Source organism: Grampus griseus (genome assembly GCF_964374135.1).
Source record: "Grampus griseus genome assembly, chromosome: 3".
Classification (NCBI taxonomy): domain Eukaryota; kingdom Metazoa; phylum Chordata; class Mammalia; order Artiodactyla; family Delphinidae; genus Grampus; species Grampus griseus.
The window spans coordinates 166,116,776-166,144,553 of record NC_139019.1 but is presented as its reverse complement, the minus strand read 5'-3'; the positions used below and the strand labels follow the sequence as shown (position 1 = coordinate 166,144,553).

The 27,778-nt window shown below is 45.9% G+C and overlaps 2 protein-coding genes and 1 long non-coding RNA gene across 4 annotated transcripts; 2 read left to right on the top strand and 1 right to left on the bottom strand.

The window, feature by feature from the left end:
- Positions 1-177: 177 nt before the first annotated feature.
- On the top strand, positions 178-11,677 carry LOC309820276. The gene is made up of 3 exons (XR_014296498.1): positions 178-222; positions 10,887-10,907; positions 11,304-11,677. It is a non-coding gene; the product is annotated as an uncharacterized lncRNA (long non-coding RNA).
- FBXL12 (F-box and leucine rich repeat protein 12) lies at positions 9,220-20,712 on the bottom strand. The gene is made up of 4 exons (XM_082650949.1): positions 20,489-20,712; positions 15,419-15,567; positions 15,233-15,305; positions 9,220-10,676 (listed from the first exon to the last, which is right to left on the bottom strand). Exons 2-4 carry the CDS (start codon positions 15,502-15,504, stop codon positions 9,855-9,857), a joined length of 981 nt encoding a protein of 326 aa, XP_082507075.1. The 5' UTR covers positions 15,505-15,567; positions 20,489-20,712; the 3' UTR covers positions 9,220-9,854.
- A 342-nt stretch (positions 20,713-21,054) lies between these two features.
- On the top strand, positions 21,055-22,699 carry UBL5 (ubiquitin like 5). 2 transcript variants are annotated; one of them, XM_082651379.1, is made up of 5 exons: positions 21,055-21,163; positions 21,486-21,601; positions 21,809-21,892; positions 22,054-22,091; positions 22,545-22,699. In XM_082651379.1, the coding sequence occupies exons 2-5, from the start codon at positions 21,546-21,548 to the stop codon at positions 22,586-22,588; spliced, it is 222 nt and encodes a 73-aa protein (XP_082507505.1). In that variant the 5' UTR covers positions 21,055-21,163; positions 21,486-21,545; the 3' UTR covers positions 22,589-22,699. The 2 variants fall into 2 exon arrangements, with proteins under 2 accessions (XP_082507505.1, XP_082507504.1); XM_082651378.1 differs by having other exon boundaries at positions 21,059-21,163; positions 21,535-21,601.
- Positions 22,700-27,778: the final 5,079 nt, after the last annotated feature.

The following is a 27,778-nucleotide window of genomic DNA, read 5'->3' as shown; positions in this document are numbered from 1 at the left end:
GGGCAGGACTGAACCTACCCGGTGACCCTGACTCACCCCCCAACCCGGCAGTCCATACCTCTGCTGAGTGACCTTTACGCTCGCTGAGGCTGCAGGCGCTGATTCCCACTTCACTTCCGGTTTTGTGAGCCGGAAAGGGGCGTGGCCCTAGGGAGGAGCCTAAAGAAGCCAGAGGGACGGCCATGTTCCTGAAATCGCTCCAGCCTGGCGCCACTTACCAAGGTAAGTGGACGGAGCTAGAGAGGAGAAAGATTCTTGGAGGGCGTGGCCTGGGCAGAGATAAGGCCTGGGGGCGTGACCGGGGCTGAAGACCAATCCTAGAAGGCGAGGCTGGGCGTAAGTACAGGATCTGGTGGGCGGGGCTAAGCCAGGCTCCAGGCTCAGGGTCTGAGCTGGGGGAGGGTTTCAGGTGTGAGGGCGGGGCTTGGGCGGGGCCTCGCTTCTAGTTGGCCAGTCCTCAGGATATCCAATACAGGCTTTTCTTGCTCCTTTTCTCTACCATTCCGAGACCCTTATACAACAGAACACCAGGTTTAGGAAGGTATCTGTCCACAAAGGGATCATCCTCTGTTTACCCTGTTTCTTCTTTAGGGTGTTAAAGTTTAAATTTTTCTTCTTCAGTGGGTTGTATCTTTCTATTAGGTTAACTCCTAGACACTGTACATACATACATCTAAATTTTCGTTTCATTTCCCATTTGACTATTTTTGGGGAGTTCTGAGAGATGAGGGATGTGCTCTGGTTTAAATCATAGGTGTAAGTCAGAGTATCCTGCTGATAAAGTGGATATTCAACAAATACGAATTCCTTTCATTTTTCCCCTTATGAAGGGTGAAGAGGAATACAAATGTTAGCAGCTTCTCTTAATTCCTGTGTTACGAAGTTATAATATTTTTCAAATAAATTTATTTATTTTTGGCTGCGTTGGGTCTTCATTGCTGCTCACAGGCTTTCTCTAGTTGCGGAGAGCAGGGGCTACTCTTCTTTGCAGTGTGCAGGCTTCTCATTGCAGTGGCTTCTCGTTGCGGAGCATGGGCTCCAGGCACACGGGCTTCAATAGTTGTGGCACACAGGCTCAGTAGTTGTGGCTCACAGGCTCTAGAGCACAGGCTCAGTAGTTGTGGTGCGTGGGCTTAGTTGCTCCGCGGCATGTGGGATCTTTCCGGACCAGGACTGGAATCTGTGTCCCCTGCACTGGCAGGCAGATTCTTAACCAGTGTGCCACCAGGGAAGTCCCAAGAAGTTATAGTGAATAATTTACATGGCAAATTTGGTGATGTGCTGCCATCTGCTGGGAATCAAGGGTATTAGATTCTATCTCAACTGGCTACTTTTGAAATCAACCATAAAACTTCCCTTTCCGTATTGGAAAGTTCTCATTTTAAGAAAGCATTTTTCAAGACTGTACTTTCAGGGATCATTTCTATAGGTCGTTTCTAGAGAAGTTTCTCTGAATGTTAGAGCACCTGAAACCACGAGGAGGAGGTGTGGTGTTCTGTCCTGAGCATGAAGCTGGTTATTGGTGTTGCTTCTGCAGCTGCCATTAGCCATTGATGATCGCTCTTCTCTTCCTTTGGGAGAGTGAAAGGGAGAGAATGCCATCTGAGTAAAAAAATAAATAAGAATAATAAAAATAATAAAAATTTTAAAATTAAAAAAAGAAAAGAAAAGAATAAACAAAAAGAGAAAAAAAAACAAAAAAAGAGAAAAAAGATTTTTTTTAAAAAAGCATTTTTCCTTACCACTATACCTTTGGGTTCTAACAGTGTTTAGTGCTTGGGCTTGTAGCGGGGAAGAGCGACGGTTTGGCAAATGGGAAAACTAAGGCCCAGAGTTATCTAGACACAGTATTTCCACATTACCCCCAGCAATCAGGCTGAAGGAATTTGGGGACTGTGAGAATTTCTGGAGGAAGAATGAACAGCAAGTGCAAACGTCCTGAGGCAGGAAAAGTTTCGCCTCTTTGACCAACAACAGAAGCTCAATACCTAAAATGGTTGAAGTGAATTGTGAAGGTTGGAGACCAGCAGGAGATAAAATCAGAGAAGTAACAGAGTCAGATCATATGAGGCCATCTGGGCAACTGTAAGAATTTTGGGTTTTACTCTGAGTGCGGTGGGGAGCCCCTGAAGGGTTTTGAGCTACATTATCTGATGTATATTTTTAAAAGATCTCTGTCTTGTGTGTGACTCCATGGAAGCAAATATAGAATTGGGGAGGACAATTAGAAAGTTAAGGAAATAATCCTGATGACAGATGAAGATGTCTGGACAAAGGTAGCAGGGGAGGATGGAAGGAGTGGGACAGTGCTCTGATGCTAGAAATAAGGCAGAGCCAATGACTGTCTGCTGATGGATTTGTTGTGTAGTTTGGGGGCAAGGAGTCAAGAATGACTCTGAGGGACTTCCCTGGTGGTGCAGTGGTTAAGACTCTGCAATCCCAATGCAGGGGGCCCAGGTTCAATCCCTGGTCAGAGAATTAGGTCCCACATGCATGCTGCAACTAAGAGTTCACATGCCACAACTAAGGAGCCCGCCTGCCACAACTAAGACCTAGCGCAACCAAATAATAAAAGAAATATATAGATACTTTTAAAAATGAGGATTTTTGTTTGTTCTGTATTGTCAAATAAAAATAATTCTGGACATTGGTAAGAGGAGACTTTATTCAAAATGGTTATTGCAAGAGGGAGAACACTCCGACGAGATCTGCAAGCATCTTAACGAGTTAGGCAGAAAAAGGCTCTTCTTTTGTTGGGGGAGTTTCTCCCCAAGAAGCTCAGGGATATCTTTGCATTTAAGGAGGTGCAGTGTACATGGCTGACATTAGCTTTTGATTGCTGAGGCATCTATTTCAAAGATATCCGTTTCAGATAAATCTATTACCAGTTGCATAACACAGTTACTAGCTAAACAACCAGATAGAAACAAGGCTGCCCCATCCACGAAGGTCCTCTTTTAGCGATCCCTGGGCAACCTAGATAACTGATTGTTTAAGTGATCGCATTTTTCTCTTCCTGCCCCCTAGTTCCTGCTCTTATGTTTTAAATTCACCAATACACAATGAAACCTTAAAATACTTGTCACCCCACCCTCCACCCCAAGAAAGACAGAACCCAGGTCTGTGCTTCCTATCTCCTTCTATTTGAGACCTTAGGCATGCCCTCGTACCCTTTAGGACCTGTGACTAATAAACCTTGTTTTTTCAAGTTCCCTGTCGATTGTTGCTGAGGTGCTTCTTGAAATTCTCAGTGAAAAAAAAATTAGTAGCCAATCTAATAAAGAAATAGAGAATTTTATTCTAGCCAACCTGAGGATTATAACCTGGGAGACAGTCTTTCAGAAAGCTCTGAGGACTTTTCCACCAGCTACAGGTCAAAGCACAGTTATGTACATTTTTTTGAGAAAAAGGTTATACATCAAAGTGACATGCTGAGAGTTCACACAGTACAGATCTGCACGTACAAGGCAAATAGTTAGTCATTGTGACCTTTTACAAGATTAAGAAAGGAATGTTATCTCCCAAGGAGTTACCTTGCTGGTGCCAGGAGAAAATTGCTCTTTGCAATCGGGCAGGTATTCTTGTGTCTTCTGAGGAGGTCTGGTTAATGTATAATGCAGAAGCACGTTGTACACGAAGGAGAGGAGGTAGTGGCCCAAATGGGCAGAGAGAGAATCTATGTTTAATTTTTTCTTGTCCAGCCTTAAAATAAATTTATTTCATCACAATCATAATAAGAAACCATAAGGGCCAGTCCAGCCACATAGCAGTGGCTCAGGTTGGGGAAATGTCTGTGGAGGCTCGCTGCATTTAGTCTGGGCCCAGGTGAGTGCTCCAGGCATCCCTAGCTGATAGCATCCTTGTCGATAGGCTGAGATAGACGCAAAACAGGTATGGGGACTTCCCTGGTGGCGCAGTGGTTAAGAATCCGCCTGCTAATGCAGGGGTCATGGGTTCGATCCCTGGTCCGGGAAGATTCCCCATGCCGTGGAGCAACTAAGCCCTCAAGCCACAACTACTGAGCCCATGTGCCACAACTACTGAAGCTCGCGCGCCTAGAGCCCGTGCTCCGCAACGACAGAAGCCACCGCAATGAGAAGCCCGCGCACCGCAACAAAGACTAGCCCCCGCTCGCCGCAACTAGAGAAAGCCAGCGTGCAAGCAACGAAGACCCAACACAGCCAAAAATATGTAAATAAATAAATTTATTTTTAAAAAATCAAAAAAAAATTTTTAAACAGGTATGCATCACTTTAGTCTGAGTTAGGGCAGAAACTCCATTCCTCTGGCTCCCTGGGTCCGAGTGGGGGGAATTTCAGCTGAAGCAACAGTTCTGATCCCTCTCTGCACATACACGTGCACACACTTTATCTGAATAGTGGGTTTGGAAGAAGGAGCTGAGTCTGAACGGTTCACACCCTTTCTCTCTGCCTTTTGGAGTCTTCTGGGCCCCAGACAGAGGGTATTTTGATCAGGCTGGGGCCATGCAGTAAGCATCTACAGGAGCCTTGTGGTTGACCAGCTCTGCCATGCCCAAGTAGGTCTGGCAAATTTAGGGGTGAAATATCAGAAAACCCACCAGGCTGCATAGTGGAGCCACGTGTTTCAGTCCTGCTTTTATGGGCCATGAAGCTGATGTTTTCATTGCTGATTCCTGTGACTGGTCTCAAACTCAGGAGGGAAATGAAGAGATGCCCACGTTTTTTTTTTGTCCAAAGTCACAATAATAGACTGCCAACTAAAAATTGTCACTTGCCTTCTGGTTCTACAGGAATGAAGTCACTAGCCACTGCAGTGGCTGACCTTCATCTCACCCTGCAAGAAGTTCAGGGTGGAGATCAGGAATGAGGCACTCTGTGCTCTGGGAAAAACTGGCAGAACAGGTCTTCCGATAGTCAGATTTTTCAGAAGATTTTATCAGTCTAGTTTCTTCCATCTTCTCATATTTAGAAAAGCACTAAAATTATTAACGGAGACATCTGCCCCTTGCGACTAGCAGTGACCTTCTACCAAATGTGTGCTTGGTTGCACGTATCCCCCTTCATTAAAGTCATACGTATACTGACCTCCTCCCCCACCTCTTGGGAGCAGTTCCTCAGAGCTATCTGAGAGGCTGTCTCCTGGGCTATAGTCCTCATTTTGTCCCTAATAAAACTTAACTCACAACTCTCACACTGTGCATTTTTTTTTCAGTCAACAAGACAAAGAAAATTTTAGAAGACGATAAGCCAAACTTACAATGATTCCCTCCCGGGCCAGAGATTAGAAATAGATTCAATTTCTGTAATGTTAAAATTATTTACAAGCAGGTATTATTTTCAACATCAGGAAAATTTCTTGTTAACCAGAAATTATATGTTTTTTAAGGCTCTTTTTAAAAAAATTATTTATTTATTTGGCTGCACTGGGTCTTAGTTGCAGCATGCGGGATCTTTAGTTGTAGCACGTGAGATCTTTAGTTCCCTGACCAGGGATCGAATGCGGGCCCCCTGCATTGGGACTGCGGAGTCTTAACCACTGGACCACCAGGGAAGTCCCAAGGCTTATTTTATACTTTACTTTTTTAACTAAAGTATAGTTGATTTACAATGTTGTGTTCATTTCTTCTCAAGAATTATATGTTTAAACGCAAATAACCATCCATCAGTGAATGGATAACAAATTGTCTCTAGCCGTATGATGGAATACTACTCAGGAACAAATTTTTTTCTTAAGTTTTTTGGGTTTTATTTTTTTGGTCACGCTGAAGGGCATGCGGGATCTTAGTTCCCCCCACCACCAGGGATCAAACAGGGGCGCCCTACAGTGGAAGCATGGAGTCCTAACCACTAGACTGCCCGGGAATTCCTGGGAACAAATTTTTGATCCCTGCAACTGTCTGGATAAATCTCAAAATTATTACGCTGGGTGAAAGAAACAAGACCCCTCCCATACACACAGAGAAAATAACACACTATATGATTCCATTTATATAATATTCTAGGAAAAGCAAAATAATCTATAGTGACAGATCAGTGGTCCTGGGGACAAGAACGGAGGGAGGGTTATGAGGGGCCACAAGGAAACTTTTGGGGGTGATGGAAATGTTTGTTATTTTGATTGTAGTGGTGGTTTTATGAGTGCACATATGTCAAAAGTCATCAAATTACTTAAACATGTGGTTTGTTATACATTAATTATGCCTCAATAAACGAAAAAAATTTTTTTGTCTAATGGGGCACAGTTACTGGGCCATCCTTTCACATAATGTTCCATGTCAACAAAGCAAATTCACATAATGGTTAAGATCATGGAATAAGATTACTCAAGTTTTGCTACGTCATTAGCTGTGTGGCTTTGGGCAACTTAACTTCTCTGTGCCTCAGTTTCCTCCTCTGTGCCTTTCTCACTGGGCTGCTGATAGGAGTCTGTACATGAAGGACTGAGCACAGTACCTGACATGCAATAAGCAAGCACTTGATAAATGATACCTTACCTTCATGGGATGGTGTATTTTTTGTTTGTTTTGTTTTGGGGGGTTATTTTTTGGTCACGCTGCGTGGCTTGTGGGATTTTAGTTCCCCGACCAGGGATTGAACCCTGGACCCTTGGCAGTGAGAGCTCGGATCCTAACCACTGGACAGCCAGAGAATTCCCATGGGAGGGTGTATTAATCATGTTTTTTATTTTCTACATTTTATGATGCTTTGACATCTTAGGTCTTGCAAACCTGGGGAAAGACCGCCCCTCCCAGGGTTAGCTAGTTCCTAGAGATAGCAAACCACATGCCTGGGAGCCCGCTTCTCATATGCAAACCAGCCAATCCGATCACCTCCTTTATCTAACCCTGGGACCCTAAACCAATATTCCCTCTGCCCTAAATCATCCCAGGACCATGTAGCATGCAACTAGGGACCACCCCTAGAGCCTAGAACCCACTGAAATTATTTATTTATTTATTTAAATGCCTTTAAAAACATATTTATTTATTTTTATATATATTGATTTAATTGTTGGCTGCATTGGGTCTTAGTTGCAGCACGCAGGATCTTTCTTGCAGCATGCGGGATCTTTTGTTGTGGCACATGGTCTTCTCTCCCTAGTTTCAGCCTGCTGGCTCAGTTGTGATCCCACGGCATGTGGGATCTTAGTTCCCCGACCAGGGATCAAACCCACGTCCCCTGCATTGGAAGGCGGATTCTTAACCACTGGACCACCAGGGAAGTCCCCCACTGAAATTATTTAAACCATCCAATTCTTAGCTTGCTCTGCTGGCCTCCCCTGCCTCTCCCATTCCTTCCAGCAAAAACTATAACAGAGGCTCTGGCCCATGCTTTTCCCTCACTCTTGCTGACCAGTCCTGGTGCGCCCCCGTGTGGCCGTTCTTGGCATGGCATGCCCCTGCTCTTGGGAATTGTAGTAATAAGCCCTTCTTTAAAGGACAGTTGTTGGAGGATGGAGAGAATGAAGAGACCACCGAAATAAGAAAGCATCTTGAGACCGAAAAACAAGGCAGGCAGCTCCATATAATCAATGGATCCGTTTATTACAGGGTAACTTACTCACAGGGTGGGATCAATTGGACAGCGATCCGGAAGCATTCACAGCCTCACTCCACACCCCCGAGGGGCCATTTGGACAATTTATAGTTAACCTAGGGGGTGGGGGAAGGTGCTTGGAAACAGGATGTGCGTTCCTAAGTCAAGATTTTTAAATGGGTAACTAGTCTCATGGGTGCCGGGAATACATCAGCAGTGAAAGTTTTCATCATTGTTTGGGGCCTAACAGAGCATAGAGGCCACCTGAACCTAATGATTATGAAACAGTATTAACTACAAAGCCCTTGACGACAGAGAAGTCATTTACTGTACAGTACAGTCTTACATAGGGTCAGTGGAAGGACAGGAGGAACAGGGCCCAAGATGGTGTCAGTTATGCTAATGGCCATACAACCGCTGTCTCCACGTCTATCACCTTACTATACGTGATTAAAACAAGTTCCAGGTACATTCTGTCTTGTTTTATTTTTATTTTGGTGGGGGTGAATTAGAAAAAAATAGCTTTTTCGCTTTGCCAGGCAAAGGGGGCCACAGCAGACTAATGTCCTCAAAACTGTGTGTCCCGACCTGGAGTGGGGTAGTGAGGAGTTTTATAGTAATGGTTCAAAGAGGAGGGCGTGATCAGCTCGTGGACATTCTTCTGATTTGTTGGTTGTGAGGTAGGTGGGAGTCAGCATCATTAACCTTCTGGTTCTAACCGTTCTGGGGTCTAAATGCTTGTGGGCACCATACCGTTAGTTAACTTCTCCCACCTGGTGGAGGTTTCAGTATCTGCAAAACAACTTGAAGATATTGTTATGTATATCCCTTGAGGGGGGTGTACCAGGACCCTGTCCCAAGGCTGCACTATTGTCCAGGTACATTTTAAAACAGATGACAGGGACTTCCCTGGAGGTCCAGTGGTTGACACTCCACGCTTCCACTGCAGGGGGCACGGGTTTGATCCCTGGCTGGGGAACTAAGATCCTGCATGCCGTGTGGCGTGGCCCAAAAAAAAAAAAAAAAGTATATACATATGTATAACTGAGTCACGAGTCACTTTGCTGTACAGCAGAAATTAACACAACATTGTAAATCAACTATACTTCAAAAAAAAAATAATGCTCATTTCATGGGCAGTGATCCTAAGTTACTTAGGATCACTATCAGTCTGCCACCTGCATCTTTCAAGTGGTTCAGACTCAAAGGGCAGGAAAAGGAGTTGCTACCTTTTGAACCCCTAAAACCAAAGCCACCTGTGAGGCCCTTCTAACCTCTCCCCATCATCTCTGACTTCACTCTTGATTGCTCACCCCCTGTTCCCTCGGCCACTTGGACCTTCTTCCCATCCCTGGAAATTGCCAAGCTCACTCCCATCTCAAGTCTTTGCCTTTTCTGTCTTCCCCAGCGCTTCCCGGGGCTGGTTCCTCACCTCTCAGCTCTGGGCTCAGAGAGGCCCACCCTGCCCACTCAACCAAACACGTGTGCCCCCATCACGTGGCCCTGGTTTATTGTCTCAGAGTCTCTGAAACCGTTCCATGCGTGTGTTCACCTGTTTATCATCCTGTCTTCTTCCTTGTCTGTTTTGTTCACTGCTGTGGTCCCAGTGCCTAGAACCATGCTTGCAAGAGAGCGGAGGCTGAAGGCACATTTGTTGAATGAATAAACCAAATGCTTTTTTGAAAAACGTGATTATCTTTCTTTAATAGCAAAATAATATATATTGCGCAAAACTTGGAAAATACAGAATACAAAATACTGAAAGGACAACTTAGAAACTTTATTAACATTTCGAACATCAAAGCATGAGTTGTATCTGCCCTTCTCTCCGTGTCTCCTGCGTGCATGTAGGACTATCAGTGGTGTGTCGGCGTGTCAGTGGTGTGTCGGCGTGTCAATGATGTGTCAGTGTGCTGGTGCACATGCGTTGACAGCCCTTCCAGGCTTCCTAAGGGGCCTTGACCCCTCAGGTCTCCCTAACTCCTAACCCACCCTTCCACATCTGTCCTGTTCCTGAGAATGGCTCTTCATCCAGGACCTTCTCGGGCCTCAGGGCTGGTAAAGAGTAAGGCTTTGCAACATAACCGAGAGGTAGCTATGGTCTTCCTCATTTCTGGAGGTGAGGACAGGGCCTCCGAGAGGCTGGCTGATGTCACAGAGGCCACACAGCTGGCAAACCATGATTCTAATGATCTGGAGGAGCCAAGGCTTAGGTTCTTTCTACCTGTGGCCTTCATAGCTCTCCAGCCGGATTACCTGCCCATGGTAAGGTGCTGCTCAGAGGGTCTGGGACTCATTAATAAAAGCTGAGAGGGGTCTCAGGCTCGGCTGGTGCAGTCACATCCACCAGTCCATGGACTCTTTGGGGCAGGCCCTGACAATGACCATACAGTGGGGTAGCCCCTTAGACAGGATCCTCTCTGCCTCCTGACCCTCCCAGCCCAGCCCCTGCAGCTCAAGGACCCTGAGCTTGGGCATGGTGAGGCAGGAGGAGAGGATTTCATGCGGGGAAGGCATTTCTGGGGTGATGAGCGGCCCCAGCAGGCACAGACTCTCCAGGGCCGGCATGCCCTCCAGGACCGACAGGCCAGGGGCCGAGAGGCCCCGCACGGTCAGCCGGATCTTCCGCACATCTCGGAGGTGGCGGCTGATGGCCAGGAGGGTGCTGTCGGCCGAGAGGGTGCAGCCCAGCACCTCCAGCCTCTGCAGGTAGCTCAGCTCCTGCAGGCCCATATCCAGCCCGGTCTCGGTCACCCGGTAGGTGCCGCCCAGCACCAGCGAGCGCAGCGCGCGGAAGCGCGTCAGGCCCTGCAGGTGCTCGTCGCGGAAGGCGGGGACACGGTCCAGCACGATGCACTCGAGCAGGGGCAGCACGGTGGGGTCCTGCTCCTTGAGGAGCCAGGCCATGGAGATCTCACAGCTGTGCAGCTCCAGGGTCCTCAGGGTGCAGGGGAGGCTGGTGATGGGCACCATGCTCAGGTTGGCCACGTGCAGGCAGAGGCGCTTGAGGTTGGGGCACTTCTGGCCCAGGGCCCTCATCAGGGCGGGGGACAGCTGGGGAGCCTGAGAGCCCGAGAACAGGTAGCCGCCCATCCGCAGGGAATGGAGCCGGGATGCCATGTACCGGCGAAGGAGGTGCCACATGACTTTAGGCCGCATCTGTAAGAACCAGAAACGGGGTGTGGGGGGCGGGCTGTGACTGGGGGAGAGATGTGGGGCATCTTCCAAGGCCCCCACCTGCCTGGAGACAGGCAGTCCCCAGCTGGGGCTCTGATGTTCCCTGGGAATTCTGTCCTTCCCTCACCAGCCTCACGCCACCAGATACCTCCCCAGGAGCAACAGGATGATTTAATCTGTGTTGACCTCTAGGTTGAAACAAAAGCAATGGCGGTAAGAGACCATAACAGATCTGTCTCTAGCAAGAGTTATCTTCTGCAGTAAGCAAGAAAGTAAATCCACCTGGCAATATTTTTATCCCTTTCTTAATGACTACCTCCTCATAGAAATAAACAACATAAAATAAAACTGAAAAAGGCTAAAACTGCCCAGGGTAAATCAGATCTAGGTTAAAAGAAAAAAATAAAAATCACAGCTTGGTAATAGTGAAAGCTGCAAAAATTAACCCTGGGAAATTAGTAGAAAACAAACAAACGAACTATAACTAACTGGTACCCTGTGCATTTCATTATATGTACATTTTAGCTTCAAAAAAAAAAAGGACAGAAAAAAGAAATTGTAGGGACTTCCCTGGTGGCGCAGTGGTTAAGAATCCGCCTGCCAATGCAGGGGACAAGGGTTCGAGCCCTGGTCCGGGAAGATCCCACATGCCGCAGAGCAACTAAGCCCGTGCGCCACAACTACTGAGCCTACACTCTAGAGCCCACAAGCCACGCTGAGCCTGCATGCCACAACTACTGAAGCCTGCGTGCCTAGAGCCCGTGCTCTGCAACAAGAGAAGCCACTGCAGTGAGAAGCCCGCACACTGCAACGAAGAGTAGCCCCCGCTCTCCACAACTACAACGAAGACCCAACGCAACCATAAATAAATAAAATTAAAAAGAAACTGCATACCATAAAATCTGTTGACGAGTTTTTTTTTTTGTAAATATGACTTTTTTATTAGCAAAATCCACGACCAGGCAAGAGGATATTTTGCTGCCTCTCAGTTACACCTTTTCTGTTGGGTTCTTGGTATCCCTAATCCTTTTATTCCTAAATTCTTTTTTAAAATTTTTCACTGAAATATAGTTGATTTACTATCTTGGGTTAGTTTCAGTGTACAGCAAAGTGATTCAGAATATATATATATATATATATATTTTTTACATTGTCTTCCATTTTAGGTTATTACAAGATTTTTAGTATAGTTCCCTGTGCTATACTATAGGTCCTTGTTGGTTATCTATTTTATATACAGTAGTGTGTATATTTTAATCCCAAACTCCTAATTTATCCCTTCTCCCTGTTGACTACTCTTGACAGAGGAATCAAATCTTCCTGATAAAATTTGGACCTGCAAGTTTGGGCCGAGGGAAAGGGACTCACTAGAAACATTACCCACTAAAAGGGAACTCACACAAGTAGAAGCGACCGTTGGCAAAATTTTAAATGCCCACGAAGCCAGAGGTTGAATCCCTTTTACTTGTAAAAGGACAAAATTAGAAAATCCTTTAAGTTTCATAATATCAAACACTGGCCAGGATGTGGAGAAGCAGTTCTCAGGTCCTGCTGGTGGGACTTGGTCTGGATACTTTGGAATGCGATCTGGTGAGTTTTACTGAAATGTAAAATGTGGACACCCACTGGCACCTGTTTTGTTTTTAAGAATATGGGAGCAGGAATTCCCTGGCGGTCCAGTGGTTAGGACTCCGCACTTTCACTGCCGAGGGCCCGGGTTTGATCCCTGGTCAGGGAACTAAGATCCCACAAAAAAAAAGGGGGTGGGGAGCATCTGCTGCTTCTCTGGGAAAGAACAAGGTGACCTGGGTGACAGAAGTAGGGAGACCTTACTTTCCAATTTTTATTATTTTGTACCTTTTGAATCCTGTGTATATCTTTTTTTGCACCGCCCCCCTTATTATTTTTTTAAACTAATTTTTCAGTTTGTTTAAATGCACATTCTGCCTGACCTAGTAAGACCTCTTTTGTGGAATTTACCCTACAGAAACATTAGTTTCTGACATCGTGGTTTTAACAGCAAAAACCAAATGTCCACTGATAAGATAACAGCCATGTAGGTAGTAACTAAGAACAAAGTAGATCCAGAGATATGAACCCTGGTAACTCCTCAAAACATGCAGGAAAGAGTGGCAAAATGATACTTTAAAGGTTAAAGAAAAAAGAAACAATACTATATATTTTATATGGGTACAATTATTCCAACCATAATGGCTAACTTGTATTGAGTACCTACTGTTTGCCAGGTGCAGTGATGAGCACTGAACTAGAAAGCTCACACAGTACCTGGTTGTGTAGCAGGTACCTCTGGAAAAATGCAGTGGCCAGAATCTTGTTCTTGCAAGAGTACAGCTATGATTCAACACAGCCTGACTCCAAAGGCCAATCTTGCTCTTGTAACCACTTTACTTTCCTTCCCTTATACAGGCCCAAGGATATAAAGGCATAGAAGATGGGATAGAAGGAAATATTCCACACTTATAATAGTGGTTACTCTGGGTAAGGGTTGAAGATACCAGGGGATGACTGTCAAAGGCTCTTAGCTTCATCTGTGGCAATACTTCAATGGTTTTTTGTTTTTAGATATAATTGACATATTATATTAGTTTCAGGTGTACACACAATGGTTCAATATTTGTATATCTTGTGAAATGATCACCACATAAGTCTAGTTAACATCCATCACCACACATAGTTATACTACTTCAACATTTTTACAAGAATTATTCATGACTTGTGTGATTTTTAAAAATTAAACCTCAAAAAGAGAAATGCAAAACAAATGTTCTAGTTAATCTCTATTACGTACGCTAAAGCATTTAGGGATGAAGTGGACTCTTGTCTGCAACTTATTTTGAAGTGTATTTAAAAAATAAAATGGATTGATGGATGGAAAGAGGGATGGATGGATCGGTCAACAGGGGATAAAACAAATGTAGTTAAATACTAATAGTGGGCAACTTCGTGCTCTCTGTACTATTCTTTCAACTTTTACATATGTTTGAAATTTCTCATAATAAAATGGCAGAAAAAATAACTAAGAACTACATTATTATGTAATGTGTTAGTTTTTTAGTACAGAAAAAATAACCATTTTTAAAGGTGATTTCAATAAAAATAATTTCTATACAAGGCCACAATTCCTTATCCAAAACTCCTGAAGACAGATGGGTTTCAGAATTCAGAATTAATGTGGTACAAATACCATATATGATACCATCAGAAGGGTCAAGGGCAGCACCTTGTTATCAGATTAATATTTTTCAGTATAACATGACTTTTATTCCAAGTGGGATAAGGAAAAGGACATTAATAGCCTCACACCAGTTCACATCAGGTGTTGCCACCAAATGAATTTGTGCCAAGCTTACAAAAAACCTTTTCACTTTTCTGGCTTTCTGATTTTGGAATTGCAGATGAAGAACTGAAAGTGAGAAAATATAAAGGATCCTACCTCTCAGAAATTGTACTTCTAGGTTTCAGAGTAACTGGTACCTGGATGCAAGAAGACAGACACAAGGACATTCTTGTGGAACAAGAAGCAACAGCATCAGTAACACCTTGAAAGTTATTAGAAATTTGGAATCTGGGGCCCCCACTCCAGGCCACTGAATCAGAATCTGCATTTTAACAAGATCCCCATAGGTGATTCGTATGCACAGTGAAGTCTGAGACACTGCCTTATAAGGCTGTTCATAACAGTAGAAAGTTGGAAATAACCTAACCATCTGTCAACAGGAAAATAGATAAACAATTTGCGGTATATTCATTTAACAGCAGTTAAAAGGAATGAATTAGATTTACAAGTGCTGATTAGAGTAAATCTCAAAAGCGATGTGTGAATAAAGCTGGTTATACAAGTAAAACAGCATTTAACTATCTAAAGAGTAGAGCAGCATTATCTAAATTTTAGAAATACGTTAACAATACTGTGTATTGCTTACGGGCACACACATAAGAAGTAAATAAAAACGCGAAGGGATACAAATCCACTTTATGATAGTGGTTACCTCTGAGGAGGGTTTCAAAAGTGCAAGAGATATACCTAAAACTGTTGTATGCATATGTGTATATATAAACATTTGTATGTGTGTTTCACAAGATCAGCAGTAAATAAGGCCAAAGGTTAAAAAAGGTTAAATCTAGGTAGGGGGGGAAATAGTTTCAGATATTATCCTCTGTACATTTCTACATATATTTGAAATAGTTCATAATAAAAAGAAAAAAATAAAATGCAAATGGGAGAAAGTGGAAATGGTTTGCCTGCACCACTCAGGAGATTAATTCTGGAAATAAGTTGACTATGGAAAATGATTTCTCCATGAAAACTCATCAATAAGCCCTTTCCCTGCACGACTTTGGTAACACCCATTCTGGAGGTGGGGAAACTGAGGCCTGGACGTCACAGTGGAGCAAATAACTGACGCGGCCGGGATGCACCCGGAACAGCCTCGCTCGAAACACAGGGTTGGAGGCGTGGTCCTCGAGGTCGGGCCAGCCCGACCTTGGCCCAGACCTGCCCGGCCAGCCCCGCATACCGTGTAGAGCGTCAGGTCGACATGTCGCCACAGCCACCGGTCGTCCACCAGCCTCTTCCAGCGGTGACAGACCCTGGGGAAGGGGACCTGCCGTTAGAACGTCCCGGCGCCGCGGGGACCAGATGTCCATCTCCTGGTGCAACCCCCCCCCGCCCGGCCCTTCCCTCGCGCGGGGCGGGGCCGCACCTGGAGATGCGGATCCTGTCCCGAACCGGGAGGTAAGAGAAGATCTCCAACAGAACAGAGTCCGGCAAGTCCGCAAAAGTCGCCATGATCCCGCCGACACGCACTTCCGCTTCCGGCGAAAGGGACTCGTTGACTCGCCTTGGAAGCCCCTAAGAGACGGCAGGAAGTGAGGGTGCCGGCAGGGAGGTGGTCGTGGCTTCCGGTAGCCGGCAGAGTTCTGGCTTTCCTCTTGCGGGGACGTGGTTGGGCCCTGGAGCCAGACCAGCACGGGATCTGAACGCGGCACCGAAGGTGGGGTTAGGGACTAGGACCAAGCCCGGAAGGCGTGGCTAGGGCGATGACGATACCCGGGGACGGGGTTAAGGGCGGGAACGAGACTCGGGGGGCGTGCCTGGGGAACTAGGACCACGCCCTGAAGGCGTGGCTAGAGCGGTGACGAGGCCCGGGGGCGGGGTTAAGGGCGGGAACGAGACTGGGGGAAAGCGTGGCTGGGGCGGTCACGAGCCCTAAAGGGAAGGATTGAGGGCGGAACCAAGAGCAGAGGACAAGGTGGAGAGTTCGAGAATAAATTTGTAGAAGTGAAATAGCTTGTTAAAAGGCGTGTTGAATTTTTCGCTTTTATTGATGGCGCCAAATTGTTCTCCACAGAGCCTGAACTGACACTCCCTCCAGATATATATCACTCTTTTTTTTCTAAATATATTACTCACTTTTAAAGTTGCAATTCATAAGGGCAGTGAAATTTATTCAAACATTCCCGTATTGATGAGTATTCACGTTGCTTCCAGTTCTATCACCGCAATATCGGCGCTAAACATTCTCTTTATATATGTATGTACATGCATATGTGTGTGTGTGTGTGTATATATATATATATATATACACACACACACACACACATACATATGTAATATATACCTCCTATGTTTTTATTTCTATAGGATAAATAACCAGGAGTTGGGTTGATGGGTCAGAGGACATGTGAAGTTTAATTCTGAATAGGTTTTGCCAAATCACACTCCCAAGAGCCTATAATGGCAATACATGGTTTTGGGTTGTTTTTTTTGTTTGTTTTGGTTTGGTTTTGTTTTTGCCGCGCTGTGCGGCTTGCAGGATCTTAGTTCCTCGACCAGAGATTGAACCCGGCCAGGGCAGTGAAAGCACCGAGTCCTAACCACTGGACCGCCAGGAAATTCCCTGGCAATACATGTTTTTAATACACACACAGAGAAGAAATTGGAGACGTTGAAAACTGTTTTAGAAATAAATGCAAACTGGGACTTCCCTGGCGGTCCAGTGGTTAAGACTCTGTGTGCTTCCATTGCAGGGGGTGCAGGTTCGTTTTCTGGTGGGGGGATTAAGATCCCGCATGACGGGCAGCCCGGCGCCCCCCCTCAAAAGAAAGCAAACTCATTAAGATGTATATGTTAGGGCTTCCCTGGTGGCGCAGTGGTTGAGAGTCCGCCTGCCGATGCAGGGGACATGGGTTCGTGCCCCGGAACGGGAAGATCCCACATGCCACGGAGCGGCTGGGCCCGTGAGCCATGGCCGCTGAGCCTACGCGTCCGGAGCCTGTGCTCCGCAACGGGAGAGGCCACAACAGTGAGAGGCCCGCGTACTGCAAAAAAAAAAAAAAAAAAAAAGTATATGTTAAATGTGTGCAATTTTGTATATCAACTATATCTGAATAAAGCTTAAAAATCTGTATGCTTTCACTTATCCATAAATAAATAAAAAGTAAAACACTGTGGTATTCACCTATCAGATTAAGATGAGGAAGCCAGAAAATACCCACACTAGCCTTGGTGTGAGGAAGTAGACCTTCTCAACCACTGCAGATGGGGCAGAATTGATGCAAAATCTTTGAAGACAGTTTGGCAATATCAGATTGCAGCCCCTGTAGGGCCCAATAATTCCACTTCTAGGATCTCAAATTGTCAGAAAGAATGAGGTAGGTCTTTCTGTGCTGTTTGGAACAATCGCTAGGATATTGTTTTCTTTTAAAAGCAAAAGGTGTAGAGAACAGTGTATATAGTTTGATCTCGTTGGATATACATATTTGTTGTGTTTCATTTTATACATAAAGGCCTGTATGAAAACAAAGTCATTCATTTCTGCCCTTTGACACAACTTAAAATATTGTATGTTACTTGAAAATACAAAGTCCCTATCTCCATTGAAACGCGTTATTGACATCTGAGAGGTTTCATCATTTTCTTGGGAGGCTCTGTATCACATGTTTGAAGACACAGAGATGAAATGAAAACTTTTAACTGTAATTGTCCCTGCGGAGGGCCTGGGGTCTGGAGGGTGAGGAAACTTTATGCTGCTGTATATAATACTTCTGTACTGCTTGAATTTTTACCATGTGCAAGAAAGTTCCAAATGTTTTATTAATAAATCCAACCCCTTTCATATTTTTCCTCAAACAAGAGCACAGAAAAAAAAATGCTTCATGCTCTGGCAACCATTTTACGACTGTGGGAGAAAAGACCAAAAGAATCACATAGAGGTCAAGTCGCTTGCCAGGGCCACAAGCCCAGATTTTTCTGATGCCAGAGCGTGGGCCTCTATCACAGTGCTCTCCGATTCCCTCTGGAAAGCCCATGCCAGCACGCAGGGGCAATGACTCCTCTGCTCCCAGCGCCTTGGGCTTCCCCTTCACAGCACCTGTGTCACACTGTATTGCAAGGACCTCTTCACTTGTCTTCTTTACTTGTCTTCCTCCTGTATCAGACTGAATTCTGGGGTGGCAGGTCGGCCTTGGACACTGCTGCATCTCCAAGGCCTGCTGACAGGCTGAGATGTTGGGAGAAGGGACCTCCTGAGCAACTCTCTCCACCTCTAAGATTATTTCCCCTCTGGTGAACCTTTAAGTTCAGCGGAACGCAGGTGTCGCTGACCCCAGCTCAGTTACAGGGGTTTCCTAAGAACCATCTTCTCCCCATCAAGCATACAGGAGTGGAGGGATGGGAATCCCAAAGTATAAGCTCCTTCCTCTGGGTCAGAAACTAGGCAACAAGGGGCAGAGGGGCCCTGCCCAGCTTGCTCCTTGAGTTCTGACCCAGAACTCTCCCTCCTGGGAAGCATCTACCTCCTCACAAGAGCAGCTCTGATAGCAGGTCCTTCGGCTGCCTAGACGGGAGGATGGGACTGTCCTGGCCCCTCAACGGGCAGGCACTGAGGCCCTTCATGGGAAGCGCCGAATGATATTTACCAGGATGTGGAGAGAGGTCTCTAAGGTGAGGTGTCCTGTCTCCTGAGGCCTTTCCCCCTCCCACCTGGCTCTGGAGGAGGCAGTCCGTGCAGCAGTGGCAGCCTAGTCCTGGGACTTCCCATTGCCCATCCCCTCCACTTCCTCAGGATGCCTTAGCCCAGTTGGGGCTGGCGGCCCCCGACTAGATCCCCACTACTGCCCATGGAGCCCAAGCCCCCAACAATCCCAGACTTTATATTCCTCCCCTTTCAGCAGCACTCCTCACCCCTTTCCAATCTCCCCCAGCCCATAACTCAGCATCACCATCCTGTGCCTTAGCTCCCCTTTTTTTTTTTAATTTTTAAAAACATTTGGGGTTTTTTTTTTGGCTGCACCACACAGCTTCTGGGATCTTAGTTCCCTGGGCACGGATTGAACCCGGGCCCTCGGCAGTGAGAGCGCAGAGTCCTAACCACTGGACCGCCAGGGAATTCCCTAGCTATCTTTGAATCAAACATTGAAAAAATAGAACTTCTTGTTTTAAAAAAATAACATTTACTTTTTCTTCTGATTACAAAAGTAACATATGTTCATTGTAGGTAATCTGGGAAAACACCAAAAGCACCAAAAAGAGGAACATGAGACACAGCAATTCCACCGTCCAGTGGTAAACACCATCAACATCTGGTGTGTCCTAGTATTTCTATGTGAGTGCAAAAATGTGTTCCTTCCAAACTTTCTCGGGCACATTAGTCCCCTCAAGCTCACCCTTGACCTTCCCATCTCCCCCTCTTGCCCCATCTGTTCTTCTGCAAGAGGACTGTCAGGGGCTGGTCCAAGACCGATTCTTACTACAATCCTAGGGTGGGGATTGCTCTCCCCATTCATAGGTGAGGAAGATGAGAATCAGAGAGGGGAAGAGTTGAGATCACACAGCTTAATATTAAGGGGTTTTGACTCATCTGTCTGGATCCAAAGCCTGTGTCTCCAATCTGAATAAGCTTTCCATTCAGATTCCCTGCCCGCTCAAGCCCACTCAGAGGGATTCTGCAGGGGTCAGAGAAATAACGGATCAAAGTCCTGAGGCAGGAAGGCCCCTGAGTCTAGTGTTTGAGGTGGGACTCCTTGGGCCAGTTCCCTAAGGCAGGACAGTCCCAACAGGATCACAGAGCATCCTCCCTTTCCCCAGGAAAGCATCTCATGTCTTCCACCTAATCTCATATCCTAGATTGAGAAGGCGGATTGGGTGAATCAGAAGTGGTGGCCCCGCGGCTTCCCTGGTGGCGCAGTGGTTGAGAATCTGCCTGCCAATGCAGGGGACACGGGTTCGAGCCTTGGTCCGGGAAGATCCGACACGCCGCGGAGCAGCTAAGCCTGTGCGCCACAACTACTGAGCCTGCGCTCTAGAGCCCGCGAGCCACAACTACTGAGCCCATGTGCCACAACTACTGAAGCCCGTGCACCTAGAGTCCCCGTGCTCCGCAAGAAGAGGAGCCACCACAATGAGAAGCCCACGCACCGCAATGAAGAGTAGCCCCTGCTCGGGGCAACTAGAGAAAGCCCACGCGCAGCAACGAAGACCCAACGCAGCCAAAAATAAATAAATAAAAATTAAAAAAAAAAAGAAGTGGTGGCCCCTTTTCAGAGTGAATCCTTTTAGGCTCACCAAACTAGGAGAATCCTGTCTGCTGAGAAGGAACAGTTCAAGAGTCAGTTCCATTGAGAGGTTGGACTTAGGGAGGGGTGTTCTCTGTCCCACCAGCTCTGGGGAACCAGACCAGTTCAGGGGCTGCTTTGGCGCTGAAAGGCAAGGTTGGGAACTGGTACACAGTGCCCCCTGTAGGGCGGGAGCGACCTTCCTTGAAGATACAGACCTGGGAGATTTTGCAGTTGCAGGTAGGCGTGCAACGTGAACTCCATTCTGGTAAGTGCTGGTATCCAGGCCAGGATCAGGAGGCTCCTTCACTTATTGACTGCAGTCTGCACCCAAGATGTCCCTGGGGGCAGGCGAGATAAGCAGAGGGAAGGGGTGAGCAAAACGCTTCCGAGGCCCAGCCCTGAATGAAGGCAGGGGGGCGGACGGGATGCCCGCAGGACTTGACCCAGGCTCCCCAAAGCCCTAAAGCTGCAGTTAGAGGCTCCGTCAGGCTCAGGAACGAGAGGTCATCCCCGCCCACCGAGATGCCACACCAGATGGCGTCTCAGCACAGCGAAAAGCCTTCAACTAACTGCATCCAAACGGCTGGGCGCCGGTTCATGACCTCTGACTCTCCACGCCCCTCCCCCGCCCGGACCCTCATTCGTCTCCACGGTCCGTCCACATGTGTCCCTCTACTCAGGCTCGGGACCCCAAAGCTGCTCCTGGGAACCGCAAGCCCACTTCCGGCCCGGAGGGGCGTACTCCGCGCGGTGTTGACGGGCACTGGGAGGAGCGGAGGGAGGAGCTTTCGGCTGCGCACTTCCGCTTCCGGTTCTTAGCGTCAGCGCTGGTCGGGGCTCTGCCTTCGAGCGAGCTTGTTGTGGCGTCTGCTGGTGCCAGGAGATTCAAGGTGAGGTGGCCAGGTGGAGAGGCCCGGAGTAGCGGAAAGTTGATGGGACCCGGCCATCGAGGATCCGCCCGCCTGCGAGAGGCGAGGCTCGGCCTTCAGGCTACCTGAAATGGGACTGGGCCGGGCCGGGGGGGTGGGACGCGCGGCTGCCTGGGGTCTGCGGTCGCCGTGGGGTCCGAGGTCCTGGGACTTGGGGCCCAGGAAGACTGCGTTCTGGGGGATTGAGGGGGGCGTGAACATTAAGTCTCAATAACCGGGTGCCTTGGGGCCTGAGGGACCCCTGAAGTCCTGATTCTTTTGCTTCTGTCCCCGCTCTGTGTAGCTCCATCCTGAAGTCCTGATTCTTTTGCCTCTATCCCCGCCCTGTGCAGCTCCAGCCAGGATGATCGAGGTTGTTTGCAACGACCGTCTGGGGAAGAAGGTCCGCGTTAAATGCAAGTATCCACTGGCGGCCGAGAGGCGGTGGCTTCCGGAGGGTGCTTGACATGAATGAGGCAGGCAACTCAGTCTATGTTGTAGGGTGATTTTAGTTAAACCCGGGGGCAGGGGTGGGAATGGGGTCCTGGCAGAGTGCATTCACTACTGGAAATGTCCTCGTCGCGTTCTATCTCCCCCTTCCATTTTCCTTAATTCCTCTGCGCCCAGTACTGATGACACCATCGGGGACCTTAAGAAGCTGATTGCAGCCCAAACTGGCACCCGTTGGAACAAGATCGTATTGAAGAAGTGGTGAGTACAGGGGTAGAGCTGGGGGCTGGACAGGAGCAGGCCAGAAGTTTTTGGTTGGGGGAGGGCTGCAGCCAGCCCTTTGCTTAGACAGAACTTCCTCAGCTTGCCTCCAGGCTGAAGGGCCTCCTTAGGCTTTTTCCTGAAAAGTTTTTATCCCGCAGGTACACGATTTTTAAGGACCACGTATCTCTGGGGGACTGTATCCTTTGACTTCTTGAGGAAGGGTCTCCATACCCGGACTTGGTTCTCTTTGTTCAGTACTGGAGTCTATATGAGATTATGCACATAATGTGTTTAACTTAATATGTGGCACATGCTAAGTATTTAGAAAATGGGAGCCGTGTAATTATTTTGTTGGGGGAAGAGGGTGGTTGGTGAAATGTTTTGATTTGACTTGGCTTGTAAGACTTTGACACTTTTCAGTCAAAGTATTTATTACTGAGCTCCACTTGAGTTGGGTACGGGAGGTCAGAGTGGAGGGAGACTCGGGCATGTTTGTTGTGCAAAAGGAACATGAACTTTTTTAAAAGTTTGGATTCTTTTCAAATTAAAATGATCCAAACTAAAATGTGGCCACCCTGACCCAACTGTGACAGATGGGAGGGGTGGGGATGGAGCCCACAGTGAGGATTCCTTAACGCTTGTACTTCAGATGAAATCCATGATGGGATGAACCTGGAGCTTTATTACCAATAGGGCAGAATTCCTTCTCCCTGTCCTTCTCTCTTCCCCCACCCTCGCCCCCCACACTAATATGGATGCTTGTGTTTGAAAACTCATGTTAATAAAAACTTAGAGGCTGCTTCATTCACTGTTGTCATCTTTGAGTGAGGGCTATCTCTTGAGGGGAGGGTTGGCATCTGGTCGTCACTATATTCTCGGTACCCAGCTGCTCAATAAGAGTTCAAGATTGGATCAATGAGGGAGCCAGTAGACTGGGAGCCTGAATGGAAGACCAGAGCTCTGGGGCTAGCCATGTGTCTCTGAAGGTCAACAGATCCTGGGATTATTGTCACCCTAATAGACCAAGGAACCTCTGGGTAAGGACAGTAGATGTAGTAGTTAGAAATACAGGTTTAGATTCAGAGAGACTGTGGGTGGAATCCCAGCTCTGCCACCAACTGTGACCCTGGGCAAGTTACTTAATCTCCCTTAACCTTCATTTCCTTATCCAAACTGGAACCGGCAGTGTTTACTTCAATGGTGTGTTGTGAAGTGGAGATGAGATAAAGCATGATTAAGCAGCCACAGTTCTTAGCGCTTATGAAATCCTTGTGGACAGAGTGAAACAGTGTGGCATAGGCTATAAGAAGAACCCAGCCTCAACAGTCAGACCAACTGGGTTTGAATTTTGATCATTAGCAGTGGAATTTGGAGGAGTCAGACTCTCTGATCCTCAGTTTCTTCCTCTAAAAGCGGGAACCATGATGACAATCACGTTTCCATGAGATAATGATGAGATAATGGATAACGATGAGATAATGGAGTTAAAACAGCAGGATGGGGCTTCCCTGGTGGCGCAGTGGTTGAGAGTCCGCCTGCCGATGCAGGGGACACAGGTTCCTGCCCCGGTCTGGGAAGATCCCACATGCCACGGAGCGGCTGGGCCCGTGAGCCATGGCCGCTGAGCCTGCGCGTCCGGAGCCTGTGCTCCGCAACGGGAGAGACCACAACAGTGAGAGGCCCACATACCAAAAAAAACAAAAAAAACAGCAGGATGCCTGGCATTATTAGCTGTCTCCTGCCTTCTTCCCTCAGGTTTGAGTAGACAGGACCCCAAACACTCCATTTCTGTTCCCCTGGCCACAGACCCTGGGGTCAACCTTGGCCCTGTCCTTTCCCAGAGCCACATTCTGGAGCTGCTTTGAGAGTTTCACCTAGAACCTTGCTCCATCCCTTCTCCCCTCTCTGTGTATTGACTTGACTGATCCTCCTCAGGACATAACCATGTTCAAGTCTAGCCCACTGCCCCACCCAGGCTCCTGCCTGCCTTTTGCCACCAAGCTTCTTGGGATGCAGACCTGCCGGCTGCCTGGGGTGATGGTCTCACCTTGGTCTCCATTGGCCACCTCCCTACCTGCTCCCTTGGCTTCCCTCCTGTCCCTAGGACTCCACTTCCTCCGGACAAGTTAGAAATCTCTGTTTTCTGGTAACCCTGCTCTTATAGGTCAGTATCCTCCTTACCTGTCTGCTTAAAAAACAAACCCCCCCAATTTTTTTTTTTTTAATTTCATGACAACCTTGACAAGGTGAGTCCTTGTTTTCAAATCAGCATAGAAAAGTACAGGCCAAAAATAAGACCCCACTCCTGGCCCCATTCTCTCTCCTGAGGTCAGGCCTTTTTCAGTGCATTTATATAAACTTCAGTTTTATTTTTAAAAAGACTGTGCCAATAACTACTTGTAAAAAAAATCCAAATGTTTTGTGAAAAAATTGTTTCTTATTTTTATAATATCCCCACTGACTGTGGCAATAATTAACATTTGAGTGAATCCAGAAGTTTTCTGAAATACAACCTATAGTTTTTATACAGTTGGAATAATTATATATTATGTAATATTTGCATACCATTCAGCAGTTTGCTTTTTTATGCTTCTTTCTATATAAATTATCTGTTTCATTCTTTTTCATTAGTATTTTTATTGATTTTTTTTTTTTTTTTTTTTTTTACATCAAAGGGCAGTATGCAGGGATTTTTGTGGTGATGGCTGGAACTGTAGTGGTGGATGCAGGACTCAGCATTTGCCAACCAGGACATAGGGAGAAAGATGGAATGCAGGCTGTCAAATAAATCTGCCTGTATTACAAATGAATCACATGTCCCCACCAAAGGGGTTAGGGGAGAAAGGAGCTGACCTAAATAACCTTGAAAAAGTAATTTGATTTAATACTGTAAGGATAAAGAAAAAAGAATTATACACAAACACTGTAGTTGGTAACTGTGTTCCTTACAGTGGTATAACTTAGCTAATCTGAAACTAGTTTTGTACATGTATACACACACAGGGTTGGATAATATATTGTATATAATTAGAGCCAGGTTTCTTGCTGCTGGAGAAAGAAGTTACAAATAAAACTAGGAGAGGGTACAGTGGAAGGGAGTGGGTAGAATGAACCCTGTGGGGCTGGATTAGAGTTGGGAGTTATCAGTGTGGACTCATGGTTTTCGTTTAATATGTTTACAGACACATGTAGAAATACAGACATGTGCATATATCCATATATTTCCTTTACCCACTTAGAGGGACCAGAAGCCGTGACACCCCAGTATCAGTGAGCACACCCAGCAGCCAGATCTTGCTTTCTAAATAATATTCTCCAATAAAAGGAACCAGGGCTTCTGGGAGAAGTAATTTCGGGTGGGGGTGGGGGGGAGGAGAAGTAATTGATTCCAGAGCTAGGGCAGGGAAAATATAAGCTGAGCCCGTATTTTCCTGCTCTTATAGGTCAGTATCCTCCTTACCTGTCTGCTTAAAAAACAACCCCCCAAAATTTGTGTACCAGAAGGTAAGAAGTACTCAAATAAAAAGGATGGAAGCATGTTGAAAGGGCACAGAGGCCAACCTGTGAAAAAGCTCTCAGTGGCCAAATTTGGAACAACTTGAGCAACAAAATAACGATAGTATTGGATTATAACCCAAAGAATTAAATGTCCTTGAGCCCATGCTCATATAAATAAATAACTGAATATGTAAATGAGTGGGGGAGAAGGGACAACTCTTCATTACAAAAGGATTTCAGTTAGTTGTAGAAGGAAAGAGAGAAATAAGAAATCACCCACCCTTGCATCACCGTAGTAATAATTGCTGTAGGCAAGATGCATTAATAGATGCTAAAATTGGTGGGCAAAAGTTTAAGCAGAAGTAGGATATTTGCACAGTCTCAAAAGTATCTCTCCCAAAAGTAGTTATTCATTACAAAGGGGAAAATAGTTCAGGTACTGCCCTAACCAAGTGATCAAAAACGTCACAACTGAGAGGCAGCTTCTAAGATGGCCCCTAGTGATCTCATGTATTCATACCCTTGTGTGATCCTCTCCTCTTGAGTATAGGGTAGATCAAACTTCTGACAAACAGAATATGGCATAAGTGATGGTATATCACATCTGAGATTGGGTTGTGAAGAGACTGGTTTCTATCTTGCTTGCTCTCTTGCTCATTGATGAAAGCCAGATGCCATGTGAGCTGCCTTACTGGCCCCCAGCCAGTAGCCAGTGAAGAACTTGTGGTCCTCAGTCCAGTATCCTCTTAGCAACTGAATCGTGCTAGCAACCATAGGAGGGAACTTGGAAGCAGATCCTATCCAGTTAAGCCTTCAGATAAGACCACAGACACCCTTGCTGACACCAGCTAAACTGTTCTGGAAACTGAGATAGCAAATGTTAATCCACTAAATTGCGGGGTAATTTGTTATGCAGCAGTTGAAACTCTAATACTACCAGTAATACTTTGCAACATCATTGATCACCCAGTATGATGCACTGAGAAGGGCATATCATCTCTGTGGTAACCCTCCCAATAATGCATAACCTCAGTCTAATCATGAGGAAATACCAGACAAACCCCATCATGACCAAACACCAGAATGAGAGACATTCTACTCTACAAAAGTATCAAGAGCATGAAAGACAAGGAAAGACCTAGAAATTGACATATATTGGAGGAGACTAAGGAGACATGACAATGTAGATCCTGGAACGTAAAAAGGATATTGGTGGGAAAACTGGGGAAATTCTTTTAAAGTCTAGTTTAGTTAATAGTATTGTACCAATGTTGATTTCTTAGTTTTGATCATTATTCTGTGGCAGAATTTCTCAAGTTTTGGCACTGTTGACATTTTGGGTGGATAATTCTTTGTGCATTGTAGGATGTTTAGTAACATACTCAGCCTCTACCCACTAAATGCGAGTAGCATCTCCTTTCTTCCATTTGTGACAATCAAAAATGTCTTAAAACATTGCCAAATGTCCCTTGGGGAACAAAATCACCCCTAGTTGAGAGCCTCTGTTCTATTATGTAAGATGCTAATATAAGGGAAGGCTGGGTGAAGGACACTGAAAACTATACTACTTTTGCAGCTCTGCCCTAAGTCTAAAATTATCTTTTAAAAAGTATTATTACTACTGTGCTCATATATGCTTGTAAAAAAGAATCAAAATGTTATGTTAGAACTTAAGTTCCCATTTCTTCCTTCACCTGAATCACCAGTGTTAGTCATTAACATATTTGAATAAATCCAGAAATTTTCTGTGATATAAAACTAGTTTTTACACAATTGAGATAATTGTACATACTGTAATAATACACATAATTAAATTATTTTTTGTTGATTTTTTTTGGTTTTGTTATGCTTTCATACATACTATAATTGCCACACTGTACTGTGACTTGCTTTTTTTTTTCACCCAGCAACACATATCCTTGCTATGGACCAGACATTGTTTTTGAGTGCTTTACATAGATTAACTCATTTAACCTTGACATCAAAGGTATTTATGAGATATGTATTTTTCTTACCCTCATTTTGCAGATGGAGAAGCTGAAGTGCACAAGTTAAGTAATTTGTTCAAGGTCATAGCAAATGGTAGAGCCAGGCTTTGAATCTAAAGCAATCTGGCTCCTGAGTGCTCTTAACCTTCAATTCCCATCCTGCCTCTATAATTTGTCATAGACATGTTTCCCTGTGTTTCATGTCATTACACCTCATTCTTTTTAACGGTTATGTAAGGGCCTGTGCTATAGATGAACTGTAGTTGAACTCTTCCCTGTTGGTGTCTTGACTCCCATGTCTATCTCCAGCCCTAGGTCTCCAACCACCTCCTCAGTGTCCCACGAGTGCCACAGACTTAATTTTAAATTGACTCATTCAACTATACTTAAATAAAAA